Source organism: Daphnia pulicaria, chromosome 3 (assembly GCF_021234035.1).
Source record: "Daphnia pulicaria isolate SC F1-1A chromosome 3, SC_F0-13Bv2, whole genome shotgun sequence".
Classification (NCBI taxonomy): domain Eukaryota; kingdom Metazoa; phylum Arthropoda; class Branchiopoda; order Diplostraca; family Daphniidae; genus Daphnia; species Daphnia pulicaria.
Window position 1 is genome coordinate 7,053,509 of NC_060915.1, and position 16,391 is coordinate 7,069,899.

General features: G+C 45.5%; 1 protein-coding gene across 2 annotated transcripts in view; it reads left to right on the forward strand.

Moving 5' to 3' along the window:
* Window positions 1-2,055: 2,055 nt before the first annotated feature.
* Window positions 2,056-16,391, forward strand: part of LOC124328881 — a 28,657-nt gene continuing 14,321 nt past the window's right edge. For both annotated transcript variants that reach the window (XM_046787714.1, XM_046787715.1), the window contains exon 1: window positions 2,056-2,573. In XM_046787714.1, coding sequence (XP_046643670.1) covers window positions 2,422-2,573 — 152 coding nt within the window. In that variant the 5' untranslated portion in view covers window positions 2,056-2,421. The remainder of the gene's footprint in view (window positions 2,574-16,391) is intronic.

The following is a 16,391-nucleotide window of genomic DNA, read 5'->3' on the forward strand; positions in this document are numbered from 1 at the left end:
ACGTCCTGTCCGTGTATATACAATCAAATGAATGAAACTACACGGTCGATCCTGCTGCTGGGTCGTTGTCGTCATCATCCACCACAGAGAGAGAGAGAGAGAGAGAGAGAGACATAGAATGGAGCGCGGGATTAATAATAATAATAATACGCTTCGATTATCAGCCGTCCCGTGGCCCGTTTATTTATATAGCAGAGCGCAGCGCTGGGGCTCCATCTCCGCCTATAAAGACGCGACTCCCCGTCTCCCCTTCCGCCCGTCCTGCCACGGCAACGACAGTCGAACAGTAAATAACGTCCCCCTTCGTCTCTCTACCGATGATGGCCATCGTTGCTCTCGCGGCCCATATCGTAACTTGCCAATACACACGTCCTTGCATGACCGTTATGCCATTAAATAATAGCTAGATCCATTTCTAGGTCTACTTTGGCCGATTCCTTTTGATTTGGATCAAATCCGGTTGGCTGTTGCTAGACGAGGGTCCACCAAATCGCAAAATCCGTTTGTCCGGTCGCCGCCTGTCTCTCACACACTCTCTGTAAAACGTATCAACTGAGTAGCTTTTCTGTTGGTCCGTTTTCATGGCGCTGCATCATTCATGCGCCGGGATTTACATGACAAACAACAGGAGGGACAAAAAAAAGAGTTGATTGTGATGGCTGTCGAATTGCGGATATTATCAAGAGGAACAAGGGGGAAAAAAGAGAAAGTTGCAAATCTGATTGGATCCATCAGTTTCGGATATGCACATCTATTGCGTATTATAATGGAGGATATGAGGGATCCACTATGACGCGATGAAAGATGCAAACAGCAAACAAGTTGATTGCATCTGGCCACTTTTTACTTACAACCATCCGCTCGCTTCATCATCGAGAGAGAGAGAAAAGAGGTACTATATACGTAACTGCTGGAGCAGCAGCACACAAAAGATGTTGACTGTGTACCAGCTCAGCAGGCCAAACTAAATCATCTTCTTTTATTCCTTCCATCCACCATTCACTGGCTGGGCTGGGCCATTGTGTACCCATCAGTAGAGTTTTCTTTTTCTTCATTAAATTTAGATTGTAATGATGTAGCAGATTGTGTATACACACGGCTCCAGGCCTTGCTCTACACTCTCTTTTCAAGGAATGGATGATATCATCAGAAGAATACGTCGTCCTCCACGCTACTAGAGTTTTTTTTTTTTTTTTTTTAATCTACTATTATTTTAATTAGTTTTTTTTCCTGTCCTGTTCTGTTTTAGCAGGGCCTCGCTCATCAGATCGGCTTCGGCTGTTGCACAGAATAGCGAGCACCGTAGAAAATAGCGGCACCATGACGACGCTCTCATCATTGTTCATGGCGTCCACTCAGACTCCGAATCGATATATGGTTAATATATATGTAGATATAGAGCACGTCCTTCTATATCCTTGTTCCTTGATGCGCAAACTGAAATGTGTCCAGTCCCCACCCACCCGATTTATCGCCTTTTGCTTAAATGAAAATGACGCATCTGGATGTTGTTGTAATGAACCAGCTCGTCCAATAGTCCGCTTCACTTTCATTTTCCCTTTGGCATTTGCTGTGTGACCCCTTGCCCCTTGCACCGTGATATCCCGTCCCGTGGTGAATCAAGGTAGAAGAACCGACGGCCGCTCGATGACGTCTTCTATTCCGACTGCGGGCACGTGCCGAATAAAGTTGATAACACACAGCCGCGGTCGTTCACATTTTGACTTTTTGTTGTTGTTCCAGACGCGGGTGACGGGTATGTGTTGGTGGCAACGGAATATTATATCACCACCGCCGCCCGTCTCTTTCTACATCTACTACATTTTGCGGCAGTCTTTCACGTGAATAGAGAAACGGCCAAACGGACAGGTCTATACAATCCTCGTGATGATGTTGTTGGGCTGCTCCCGCCCGTACCTCATCGGGCCGCCGCCGCCGCCACCACCACCACCCGGCCGGGCGGTCCGCCTGTGCGCATGACCGACGCAGCTTGCGCTCGTCCTCTTGTGCGTCTGCCCGGCTTGAGTCTCTTCTCCCCTTCTCACGTCTATAACATCGGCGTGGTAGTGCTGCCCAGGATTTTCATAAGGAGCCAGTTCGAATGCGCTGCGCCGACTAGTCGTCGCTGAATCGTCTCTCTCGCCCGTCTCTCGCTTCGTTCACTCTCTCGTCGTTCGACCTTGTTGTCTTCGTTTTGCCCGTCGCCCGTCGCCCGTGTTGTTGTATTTCAATCGCGGCTCGTCAGTGGCAAGGATTAACAGTTTTTTTATTTTCATTTGGCCGTGCGGCGGTTCGCAGGACTGCCGGCCTTCCCTTCCATTCGTCTCTCTCAAACACTCGAGGCGTCGTTCTCTCTCTATTATCTTGTGCCGTCGTCGGGTTGTTGGCCGGCTCGTTATTTTATCGCGCCGCCTTGCGTGAATGGTCAAGTGCTGCTTTGTGGTTTACTACACTCGTCTATTAGACGGCTCCTCACGGCGGCAGTTCACCTACCTTGCTTCGCTCGCTAAGGATCATCATCCGCTCCCGGGTGTACATAATTCGGCCGCGCCACTTGCCCATCAATCCGGACGGTAGGTTCGTTCGTTGGGTTTTTTTTTTTTAATTATTATTATTATTTGATTCCCGCCCGTGATATTATTATAGGCGCACTTGGAGTAGTTCTGATAGAATTCTTTGATTGGCTTGAATCAATAAGACGGCGAAATCGATGGATGTCGGATATGTGATTACGTTTGGCGGTAACGCCCTTCGGTTTCGACCTTGGCAATTGGCCTCCCTCCCTCCCTCACCACCTCCGCCGCCGCCGCTCCTCAAACACAACAGCCGAAAGAACGTGAAAACGTAAAGTCGGCAATCCAAAGCTGCAAATAGGCCGAGTGCAAGAAAATGGCACATCGACAGTCGGAAAAAGCGCGTCGTTGTTTTTCGGAAAAAAACCGCCCAGCAATTCACGAGACCCAACCCACACAACTGGATGAGACGTGAAATGTTTCCGACACGTGAGGCCGCGTGATGTAGAAATGCGGTCGGCCGTGTACATGTCGTTGAGAGCAGTGAAAGAACACAACATCCATCCATCCATCCATCCATTGAGGGGCATCAAAAGAGCCCGGCAACCAGCAGCAGGAGCAATAGGAGCCCACAAGGTCCAAAGAGTAAAGAAAAAAAGAAAAAAAAAACAGAACCTGCAGCTAGATAGAAAAATGATGTTTTGCTGCTGCTGAGGTTTCAGCTGCCAGGTTTTCGTTCAATATCATGAGGCACAATAGCAGGAGCAGGAGCAGGAGGAGCAGAGTCGCTCGCCGGCTCCTTCTGTCTTCTTGGTCGGAGCCCCTTTTTACGTATGTCGTCGTCGTCGTCGTTGTCCAGCAGCGGCACAAAAGGGATTTCTTGTTCCCTCCTTTTTTTGCCCTGAGTGGATCCAGCCAAAAGTAAATGCACGTCTCTGTGTTGTCGCTGCCTTATATTTTTCTCTATTTCGATGATTCTTATTCAACCGACAACAACAACGGCAGCCTCCCATAGATGGCCGTAACATTATTTGTACCAGGGTCGGTATTACAAGGAGAGGTGCCCTTGGCGCGTAAAGGAGATAGATATATGACGATATGTATTCGAGACTGGGCAGGAATAGATGCGTCATTTCTGGATATCTCTCTCTCTCTCTGTCTGGTCTGCGCCATTCTCTTTGCACGGCGGATTTATTATTTTTTTTTTGTGCTGTTGTTTGTTTCTGGGTTGTTGTTGTGATTTGTCGCTGCTGGAGCCCATTGCCAAACTGCACTCGCCGCCTTGCCAATCGATAGTCCAGCCAGAGCTGCACAGATATATCCTATACATTGATAGAGAGAGAGAGAAAGAGAGAGAAGGCCCAGTGACTGACGCTAATCATCCATCGACGGCGGAGCCAGGAGCAACGTTGTCTATCGGGCGACCGATCCTCCTCCGTCTCCGTCACTATTTGATCTGCAGGCCAAGGAAATGTGGACACAGAGAACAGCAACAACGGCAGCAAGGGGGAAGGAACGCGCGTGGACACAAACGGGCAAATCAAGTGGAGAAAATCGGGCCGACTCGGCGTATATTCAGTTGGCCAACGTTCGGCCAATCACTGGAGAGCCAAAAAAAGTAAAAGGGAAAAAATGGAGGAAAAAGGGACGCTGATAGATAACAAACAAGTCTCTGTGAAAACAATCGACAGCCGAGCCAGACACCCACGTTTTTCTATTTCCTTTTCTCTTCTTCTTCCCAATATAATGGGGACATGTAGAAAAATGTACGAAGGGAATAAATCACTGGAGGGAAGCCATCAAATATTAACCGACGCCCTGCGATATTTCCCCCACTTTTCGCAACTTTTGCATCGTTGGCATTTTCGGGTAGAACGTGACCAGTGTATCGATTATTTATTCGCATAATGTATTTTAGAGTGTCGACTGTCGATTTGATTTGATGACATTTACTAATAATGTATATGGGCCCCGCTGATGTTCTATTTTCTTTTTTTAAATATTTTTAGACGCCATCAGCGCAACTTTCATTTCAACCCGGCGCATTTTGATTCCGGCGCTTCCCCCCTTTTTTTTATTATTGGGAATTGGGGGATTTCATCTCTGTACGAAATACGACGCTCTTCTACTGTATATCGCTCCATCTGCATTCACACCATCGGAAAGCGTCGCCGTCGTCATCAAAGATTCCCGACCGGTTCGTCGTCGTCGCTTCGATGCGGCTGGTGCCAACCTCCAGGGGATTCCGTTGACGCCAGCACTTGCTCCTCCTTTTTTCCTCCTTTTACTTTCTCTTTTTTGGGTGGAGGGAGGGCCAGCCGGGCTCCGTTGGATGTTTCTTTACAGGTATGTGTGTGTCACGTCTCCTACTACTTGACTATTCGCCTCCGATTCCCACCTAATCGACTCTCCCTCCAGACTTTGCACCGAGTCCCTTCGTTTGCATTCGAAATGTCAACGGCGAAATGGTCTCCGATTCTTGGCTCGTTCCACGTTCTTCCGCCGATATTTTCATGTTGCCAGAGAATAAAAGAGAAAGAAAAATCTTTCACAGATTGAGGCCGACTGGCCTACATTTTCTTTATAGCACAGCACTCGAATAAGCATTGCAAATTAATCTCTCCGGATGATGATGATCTGCAAGCGAAATTTCCGTCGTCTTGTTCTCACCCCGGACGGACGGGTGGGCGGATATTTGATCCTGTAATGCAAGCGTAGAATTCCCAAGACCTTGCATCGGCACTGTGATGTCTTTATTGGGGTCGATCTCATTTGAATCTCTTGATTTCAAAACGATATGTAGGTCACTATAGACATGTCATCTACCACTTTATAGACCCTGTGCTCATTTTCAAATAAGATAGAAAGGGAGATCAACTGAGTGGATGTAAAATGATCGTTTGATTAAATTTCCTCGTCTATTTCGCTATAGACACTGCGTTTTATCTTGGCAATTACCTATTGCGTATATATACATAGAGCCTTTTAGTGGATGTCCAATGCAGCAAGGAGATCCATCTGGGAGCACATTTGGAGACTAGCGCGCTTGACGCAATCTTAAGGGAAATTGCAATTCAACATTTCGGACAAATGAACAAGCTAATTAACCTAATGGTCCATTTCATACGTAAGAACGGCTCTATCCTGCACTATACCTGGCATGCAGTTGCAATATCAACGACGCCAATAAGACGCCCTTGGAAGAAATGTCTTCCTGGAAAAAGTCTTTCCAGTGTATGTATAAATTGTATATTGACAGCTGGCGTCAGAATACCGTACATAATGATCCTGCACAATATTCTGCCAGACTTGCTCAATAAATGATGGCGTCGTCCAACAACTTTGAGACGAATGACGTCCTACTCTGCCGCCCGTCCAAGTCAACAGAGAAAAAGTGACAAAGTCCGTCAAAGACGCAACTTGACGTAGCCGCACGCACCAATAGAAAAAAAAGGCACTTCACGCACTCGGCTCGACTTAAACGAAAGGCACAGCCCCGTTGAATAAATGGAAGGAGACGACAAAGTTTGTTGACCTCGTCAGAGTCCGCCGCGTCCCGAATATTTATTGTATTCCCATCAGATAAGAGGGGAAACGTCCAAATTGACGAGGACGGACCAGGACGACGCGACCCGTCCAGCAGCGTCCAGTTGCGAAGAATATGAGCTGCAATAAAATGACAAAGTCCATCCATAGTTGTCCCTAATAATTCTCTTGACATACAGCAACAGCAGCAGCAGTTCTGCTGTTGCGGGGGGGTTTACATGTCCAGGGCGAGCAATAAGAATATGTTTCTCTCGTTTAATGGCTTTTTATTCAGCATATTTATTTTGTTTTGTCCCGCACACAAGCCAGCATTCAATCTGACATGTCATCTCGACGTCGAGGGTCAACGGCTGCGTCCAAAAAAAAAAACAGAGTCCCGCAAATAAAAAAAAATGGAGGAGGAGGGGAGAATTTACAGAAAAATGACGGACTGATGGGGCAGAAGGAAGCGTCGTCCATTTGGGTTTGAGCCAAAATGAACGCAAGATGGAAACCCGCCGGTAGCAAACCCGAATTTTCGTCGCCGCTACACACACGACAGGGGATGATGGACGTCATTCTTATTTAGATACACAAAAGAACAAACGCATCGCAAGTTTCTAATTATCCCTGCATTGCCATTATACGACGAGAGCGAGAAAGTCCATCACATCTTCTCTCTGTGTATTATTAGCTTCCGGTACGCCGACAGACGTGCACCTAGACTATAGCCAAATGAATGGCCACTCTCACTGTTGGAATAGATGACCAAGGCCAACAATGCCAGGAAGCCTCCATCCAGTTCGATCATTGAAACAATTGAATCATTTTGTACTTTGGTGTTACTCGAAACTTTGATTATTACCAAGTTGGAATGCGGGACTTTGGGCCGTCCTTTCGATCCTTTGCCCTCCAGACGCATCAAACACGTCTGGACAGCGTTGGAACTCTTGAGATTGCATATCGTAAGAGGAGGAAGCAGTTGGACTGGCAAACTCTGCTGTCACTCTGTCCGTCTATTGATCACACGAGTTTGCTGCTGTGCTGCTGATGCGTGTCTGCGGGGGAGACACAGTGCGGGGCGCACTCTAAATGCAAGTTGCTGGCGCTTAAAATAAGTGCCAAGTGCTCCTGATTTGAGCCCAATAAGTTACGTCACATCTCGCGGGAGATCTGTAGAGACAGAGAGAAGGAGAGAGCTTATGTATAACGGCTATTTTGAAACTATCGTTAGGAGCTCTAACGGGGAAATCAGCGCATTCACGAATCATATTCAATTGCACTGTAAGTCAACACTAAGGTGTGTCAACACTTTGGCTTAGAAATCCTATTGTATGCATGTATATAGTCTCTGCTGAAGGAGCGAGTCCATCTGCAAAGTTGTGTTGCAGCCGGGCATCTTGGAGGCCATTGGTCTTATTATATTGCACAACCAAAGATAAAAGTAAAGTTTTAAATTAGGGGTAAATCAGTACATTTTCTAGGGAGGGGGGCAACTTTGATTTGTATTATTGGGCAATCGGCAGATTGACACACTTTAGCTTTCAGACCCAATTAAGGGCCCAGGAGCTGCAGGGGCTTTCCTTTTTTCTTTCCTAAGCGATACATTTTTCATGAAATTAATTAGAGTTTGTGTATAGCTGCGAGTCGGTGAAGGAAACGGAGTGCGTCTCTAAACGTTGCCGTGTCACGCGGTGTCTGGCGCGCCGTGTGGGAGTCCAAATCCGACATAAGTATAGAAGATATCCCAGGGCAACACAAATATGCTTCTAAATGTTCCAGCGGCTTTTAGGGGATCCGAGACGACGGGTTGAAAGGAGCACAGCGGGAGTATAGCGGAGCAAAGGTGTGGGCGGCCGATCTCTTTTTCCCCGGGACTTTCTTTCTTTTTCCCTTTTTTCTCTCCTTTTTCGAAGATTAACTTCTTTCTCTGGATAGACGCACCATTTGGAATCGTTCATTATGTCCTGGTGGATATCTTCCTAAAATAAAATAATAATAAAAAAAAACCCAAATCCGTTGGTACTAGCTGAGCAATTCACGAAGGAAGCTTTTGCTCATGGCGAATTATTACATCAACAAGTGCTGGAGCTGCAGCAGTTGGATTATAAATGCACGTCCCGATTGAAGGGACGTTTCACGTTCATCTTCATTTTTTCCTTTTCGACGACGTCAGGGGACGGAAAGGTGGCCAAATGTCACGGCCCATTTGTCATCAGATTATTACGTATTCAGAGTCTTCGAAAGGGACATTGCGAGACGTGTATGCTGACGTGTCACACGGCTGTGTCGAATCAAATAAAATCAGAAAAAAAGGACAAAAGATTTTTCTTTGTTCGCTCTCTCTCTCGAAAAATGAAAAGACATAGTTTTACACATTGGGGCGCGCCCCAATGTGTTCCACGTATACCGCGGTCCCATACAGCTAACTATCCCGTCAGTTTCCTCTGAATGAAGACAAATTCTAAGAAAATCGACGTCAAAAGTCGATAATGAGCCTTTTACGCCAGGGTAAATGTAATTATTTGTCCCATACATGCGATCGATGCGCCTCCAAAATTTTCGTCTGAAGACCAACCTACAAAATATCTTATATCTTAACTTGTAATCGAATCCTTTTTGACGGTATGCGACGGTGTATAATACGTAAACCCGACTCGGCGGTAGCGGGCGAATCCACATCCAGATTTGTTATTCCGAATTGTTTGTATATTTAATTATTATGACCGAATCAACATGGAGTGAAGTGGATTGAAGGGTCCTCTGCCCTCCTTGTATTTGCAGCAGGGGGGTATTATGTACTCACGTCGGAGGATTGTATTCGCTTTTGATGTTTGTTGTGCTCCGGATGAGATAGTCGAGAGTTGGCTGTTGTTGTTGTTGTTGTGTACACAGACTGTCAGCGCGGAGTAGACGAAGCAAAAGGATGCGCCAGTAATTGAGCGCACGTTATAGATATTGTGTGTCCCGTCTATTCAATAGAGAGGGGAGATCCTTTTCGCCGCATTCGTAGGATTCGGCAACTCTCGGCTACTATCGTAATAGGGGGTGGGCTATTCACGTACATGTTTGTACTGTACTTCATCATGGGGGAATCTTTCAATAGGAAAAGAAGAAACATCCCCTCTGTGCACTTCAACAAACATCAAGAAATAAGACGGATGCAGCTATAGGACTATTGAGTGAATCATGTTTAGTCTGCGGGCTATTTGGCGATGGCCAACTTATTATACACATCATAACATAAGATGGGGGTACATATACATGTATCTATTTCGCCTCTCTCTCTCTATATAGGTCATATTAATTCTGTATTCATCCGGGTACATGTATATACACACGTGTCTACTGGAATAAGCGATTGACGAGAGTAGTATTGAATGCCGCCACGCGCTACAAAGAAGAAAGAAAATCCTTTTTTTCCTCTTTTCCTTCCTTTCTTTTTCTTCTCCAATTTTTTTGGCATAAAATTTGACAAGAAGTGCACGTTGCCGTGTATTGGATATAGCAGTTGTAACATTTCCTTGGGGGGGACGAATGAAACTATACAGGGAAACAATAGCGCGCAACAAATATATATCTAAAGGGAAAAAGTCTACAATTGCATTTCATCGTGTGTGCCGTATAGTTGATGCTGGGGACATATTAGAATCGACTCAACTGCATAGGAGAGAAAGCCAACGAACTCCTTTCTTGTTCGAGTTCTTTTATAGTCAAAGAGAGTATATGCGACGTCTAAATATATCAAGGGAAAAGAGCTACTGCTGGGGCCGTTTCTCTTTTTATTTCATCCTCCCCAAACCCCTTTCTACACACAGTACATGGATTGAAACAACGGGGGAAATGCAGAGGAGAGAAGAAGAAGAAGAAGAAGAAGAAGAAGAAAAAGAAGAAGGAAAAAAAAAATAGATATAAAAGAAGAAGTGATTCATTTCCCTTTGGTCGTGCGTATATCGCCCGACAGCAGTGTAGGACAGCAGACTGCTGACCGGTCCTCCTTTAATTATATTACGCAGCAGTAGGGTCTCAATCTGTTAGACAGCTGAGTGCATGATGTACATTAAGACATTGGATCCTTACATCTATAAAATATATTCTCCGTCCATTTCGGCTCTTGTGTATAAATACACACTCTGGCAGAGTCTATCATCCGATATGATGGACGACACTTTTTTCTTGACTTATTATCATTAGGCGCGGTCGTTGCGTACAATAAACGGGAGCGCTGGGTTATTATTTATCCACGGCACGAAAGAAGAAGCTGCCGAGGTTGTAGGGCGACTCGTCTTTCGCGTTGCGCGTCTATATGTAGTCAAATTGACGTCGTACGTCAGCTCCACAAATGGCCAATTATCGAGAGTTTGAGGCTAATGAATAATCAATTAGTTGATGACGGGCGGCGGACGTGCGTCTGCATTTATTCACGAAGACGATCATTTGATGCAGGAGGCGGTGGGCGAAGTGTGGGCGACGGAAAAAGTTGTCGGAGCAAAAAGGAAACGACAACTTGATGATGAAAAGAAAAGTTGTACGCCGCCGCAGCACAATAAGCCAGTGCAGGTACTATATACATAGACGAGAGAGAGAGAGACGGGCTGCTACTAACGCATTTATATACGGCCAGCAACTGTCCGTCTGCTGTCCAACTGAACTACCATCCAGTATTATAGGGACGATCGACTGATGGTCTGGCGGTGGGGAGGCGGACATTGCGAAACCGAGCGATGATGAATCGCTGAAATGAAAACTGGCGTCGTGGTGACGGCCTGCGCGGTTTCTCATGATGGATGGGCCACGTCGCTCAACCCCGAGTGGCAACTTTTCAATTCAACACTCGAAATCATTCACAGCACAGTTTCTTATCAAAGAAAAATACGTAAATCCAAGTATCACATCGCCCACTGTATAAATCAGATTCAGAGTGACAAGCCACACCCACACAGACACAGCTCTATAGATGCAAATAATGTTCGTGTTATAAATATTATCTAGAAAATAAAGTTCCTAAAATTTGAATGAGGTTATATTCCTTGAGACCCGTTGATTCGGAAAAACAACCCGGGCCGAAACCCGACCCGATGTTGGCTATGCCATATATTATTCTGCGCTACACACACAGGCCCATCTAATACGTACGGGTGATGCGTATATAGCTCAGCAAAACGCGTCGCCCATCATCTACTAAGGCGGCTCTATATATTATTATGTAATAAGAAGACTTTTGGCGCTAGACGCAGTACACACACTATATACCTTGGGCTGTACATGTAGGCTAGTATGTATAGTTGCAGCGGCAGTGGATGTATAGTCAACTGCCGTGTAGATTCAATTACGTCGCCGTATCCGTTGGCCCGGGTGTCTCATGTGCAATGCCGTACACAAGAGAAGTAAGGAACTAAACGGATGACGAGGGCAAAAAGGAAAGAAAAAGATAAAAGATAAAAGAAAAAAGAGGGAAAAAGGCTGACAATATCTATTTAATATAGAAACAGGGAAAAGGAAGATTCATCAGGCACTCGGCCAAGATGAGACCGGCCCCGTCTTCGGTTGGTAACAAGAGTCCCTCGGCAAATGCAGCACTTCGCCTTTGCTTTGCTGGATGTGTGCGGCAAGATACTATAGCAACTACCACCACTACTGCATAAGGACAACCAGTTAGGCCACTATATCAGCACAACAGTGTATAGCGGGGAAAAAAAGTGTATATATAACATCGCAGACTCACACGGCCAGGGAATAATATAGAAGGAAACACAATATAGATATATATACGTGGGCTTCCCCCCATCATATAGCCAATATAAAAAAGCAGCTCTTGTAGTATATCTATCCAAGTGTCGTCGTCTCCATCCGGGCAAACACTGATTATGTTGCCATCACTAATGCCCTCCCAGCTTGCTCCCAGCACATATGCTGCTGCAAGATGGTGAATGGATTCAATCTGCGGATATCAAATACTACGGAAGAATAAGCGCGAGCAGTTGGGAATTGAGGAACAAAAATGAGCAATGAAATGCGTAATGACATTATAACTCGTGAAAAAAGGAGCCGTGCATATAGGGATATGGGCCGACCTTGTTTGTCGGCTGCAATGTAAATGTCGGGACGGCTAAATGTAGACATCTCTCTTTCTAGTCGCCTGATTGTATAATGGAATAGCGCAGTTGCAGCCGTAGATGGTATAAGAGGGGGGAATGTCAATGAACCTTGATTCAGTTGATCCTCTCCGTATATTCGACTATCGCACATGTCTTTTCTACACGCCTAGAGAGGCCGTCTTATATCCAGTGTATGTACAACTGCAGACTGCCGTTCAGCAGTTGTGACACGTGAATTGACAGACGCCCCTTGAGGAAGAATGATGGAGCTGCTCTCTACAAGTCTCACCATCAGACAGTCTGCGCTGCTCCACTCGATGGAATATCTCAAAGAAAAGAAAAGACGAACTGACCATCGTCTGCCGTATTCTAATAGAAAAAGGCATCAGTCTCCTCTGCTGTGCTTTCCCTTTCGTGTGTCATGTTCATGGCAATATATAACAGAGGAGAGAAACTCTCGTCCCGGCTCTTGTCTTCACTCTTGTCAGCCCCCAAAATAAATGATATCCGTCCGTTATATTCATATCATTATTTGCTTTGCTGCTCGCACACTTCCGCGCCCTGCGCCGGCTATTATATTGCACCTCTCTTTGCCCACTTAACCCCCTTGTGTAATTTTTCTCGTTTCTTTCTTTTAAATTCGGACCAATGTTTCTCTAAAAAATTGCGATGCAATAATAATAAATTTAAAATGGGGAAAAGCTGCACAGCTGAAAAACATGTCGCGCAGTGACGGAGGAAATGGCGCGGCGGGCGGCGGTGACGTTTTATTGATTTATGGACGCCAAAAAAGGAAAGTGAAAAGCCAGACTCGTAAGATATCTTTCTACCATGTGAAGGCAAAAGGTCGGAGAGCCGATTGCAACTATAGCTAAGTTATAAGACCGTGATGGATAACCAACTGATTTGTCAACTGTCGCTGTCCCCGCCATCACTACCCGGACACGCGTTGCCATTTAAAAGGACGACACACACTATACTGGCATCAAGTAGAGAGAAATGATATTACATTGCGTGATGTTGGGCACATTTCACCTACGATGATATAAAAGAGGAGGAAGTTCGACAGAGCTGCTGGCCCATCGGCTATGCAAATGCATGGGAGACTCTTTTAGATACAAGTGAAAAGGGATGGCCGTCATTATCCATCCAAGTTTGGACGCGTTTTGCTCTTTATACACTCGGCGGATTACACAAAGTTTGAATATTTCAAAATTCAAGCTCGCCAGTTCGGTCTCTCTTTTGTTTCTGGCTGGAATCTTTGCGAAAACTCTTTGATGGACGGGTCGTCGAGTTTACAGCCGAGTGAACGTCATCACCCGGGCGCCCAATTGCCAAGCTCTCCAACAGACTCTATACTGTCCTTTTAGCTCCTATTCACTTATTTAGACGCGTAGGGCTAAAAGTAAAAACAAACAAAAAAGAAGTAGAACAAAGTTTTCGCTTCTTCTTCTTAGATGTTCGTCATCATCGTCATTTGCGTTTACGGATTCCTCGGGCTGTTGGATCAAGGCAAAGTTGTCCTAACCTTTATCAAAAGTGTCCATGTATGTAGCGTTATAGGCCTAGACATAGCGTATTTATAGGTGTATGTGTTATACTTCTAGTCTTGCTACAATATCTTGGTTGCTCTGTCTATAGATTTTACTTGGAAAAACTCTGGGTTTTTTTTTCGGTCGGCTGCGGAAACCTAAAAGTGAAAACACGGTGACGAAGTAGAAGAGACAACATGATATAAGCTACTTTATTCCCACTCCCCGTCCCCCCGAAAAAAAACTCTACTCTCTATGTTATATATAGTCTACACATATTCTCTATCTCTTTACTCGGCCTATTCAAATTCAAACTCTATTCTGGTTTTCTATACATATACGTATATATATCTGCGTGGCACTCGTCCCTCTCGTATCAGTTTATATAATATCCCTTATACTGTCTGTATATACTCTTTTCTTGTCTCTATCTTACGTGTCCATAAGCCCGTCTTTTCAAGTGGCAAACAAGGCCGGGCCACACTACCCGAATTATATAGGATATAAGGGCGGCGGCATATGTGCTATTTCTATAGAGAGGGATGAGCGCACGTCGCTCACCGAAATGACAAAGTTCGACTCTATTGCGCCGACTACTATACCGAAAGGAATTATACACTATGCCGTCCCTCTTATTACTATATTAGAAAAGAAAAAAGATTGCTGCATCCGACATGAATTGCGCAAGATGCGATGACGACACCTTGGACCTTGCTTGCGTCTACACGAAAACGGACGAAAACCTTTCAGAGTTTTGGCCGGACTCGTCAGGTGCTCCATCAATTCCCAATGCTAACAAATGATTGCCTTTTTCTTCCATCTCTCCTTCTCTTCCAACGGCATTTACTCGAGACTAGACACTGTAGATGTGCTGACGTGTAATATGTGTCGACGATGCACTCTCGGCTGAATGATGAGGAGATCGAATTTCATCGGCCTTTTTCTCTTTCTCTCGTTCTTATTACATGGCCAGCAGTCAGCCAGCGGTCCCTGTTATATTTTCTCTCTGGCAGAAACAAAAAAAAAAACAAAAAAATCGTTTCTTCTTCTTCTTTTTCTCTCCTTCCGTCTGAGGCCAGTCATCTGCTGCTGCTGCTGCTGCCGCCGGGAAATGTAATATAATAATGCCGGGCGTTGCATGGATTTCTCTCTCTATAGGAGTATAGACGCCGATAAAAGACAGATATACGGCCATAGACGACTGTATACTATATTATATATATAGCCCGTACTTTATGATGGCGGAACTTCCGTGCCAATCTGCCGTTTTCTGCCCAATGGCTTTTGACACACAACTCTCCTTCCTTATTCCCTTCCGCACGGCACAGCAGCACAACACACATGAGGGAGATGCTGTGGCGGCCAAGCCAAGCACGTCGTCTCCAACACTGACGGCGCCTTATATTATCTACTCGGCTCTTATTGGAGATATCCTTCAGCAACTGGCCCGTACCAGATGATCCGTGCGCGGTTATTTCCACTGCGACATCCCATCATCAATGGCCGTCTTGTCATTATTTTGTAAACAATAGCAATGCTACGTATATATACGTAGGGGGGGAGCTGGAGTGGTTGGATGCGATACGTAGGGCCTTTTGGCGTTTGGTGGTCGTGGTGGATATGTATACGTACTCATCTCAATGAGACGTTGTATTGTGTGTCGACAAAGAATTTCGATCTCTTGCGCCACCGCGTGCTGCTCTCGCTATCCCCCAATAAGTGTCCAACTGTTGACGCGATGAAAGACAAAAGACCCAGCACGAGAAGGGCCCAGCACTTGAATGTCGGAGAAAACTTTAACGAAGAACTTTTGTCCGCAAGTCTTTGTGGCACACGACCGGATGCGAAAATCTGATAAGGATTGACACCCTCCACATTGGGTCTCTCGAGCGATTGTCTCACCATCCTCTTCCCACTTCGCTATTTTCGTTCATCGCCTTGATGATGGGCCCTTTTTTAAAAAGGGAAAGAAATGACCGCGCCCCAGATATTTTGATTTGGCGCCGCCGGTGGGGGTGCAGCAACGCCCTCGCCACATCCAATCAACACTCGATTCACATCAACGACTTGGCCCCCTCCACCCAAAAATGTAGGTCATTGTTATGATCGCTGGGAAAACTGGGTGGCGTATGGGTCGGAATCCCAATCGCTCGAGTGCCGTGGCATTTTGTAAACGGTCGACCGCGGGATTCAATCGCGGATGGGAATCCTCGCAAATGTGGGTCACATACAACGTATAAAAAGCGCTTTGATTTACTCGTCAAACTTTATACAGCCTGACTGTCCTGATTATTTTCCCAGCTCTGGATTGCGTTGTTACATGTCTCCATTGAAGCCGAGAGTGCCGGCAGTAAAAAAAAAAGCCGAGATTTACTCGGATTGACAAAGTGTTATATGCGCTATGTATATCTGCCCTTAAATGTTTCCTAATTCCATATCAAACAAGAAGAGTGCGAGCGACAGAGGAAAGAAGAAAAAACAAGAAGAAGAGAAACAAACACACGCCATTTCAGATGCGTTTGCATAGCAACAGTCTCTCTCAGCCTACATTCTGCATTAAATATTCATACACTACTACAACAACAGCGGACAAGGGCGTTTTCTCCTCCCTCTTGTAAAATCTACATGGGGAGAGAGAACGGGTGAAAATAAACGACTAGACAACGTCAAATCTTCTTCTTATTATTATTCTGTTTTTCGGATTCGCTTTCCAGCGAATTGCA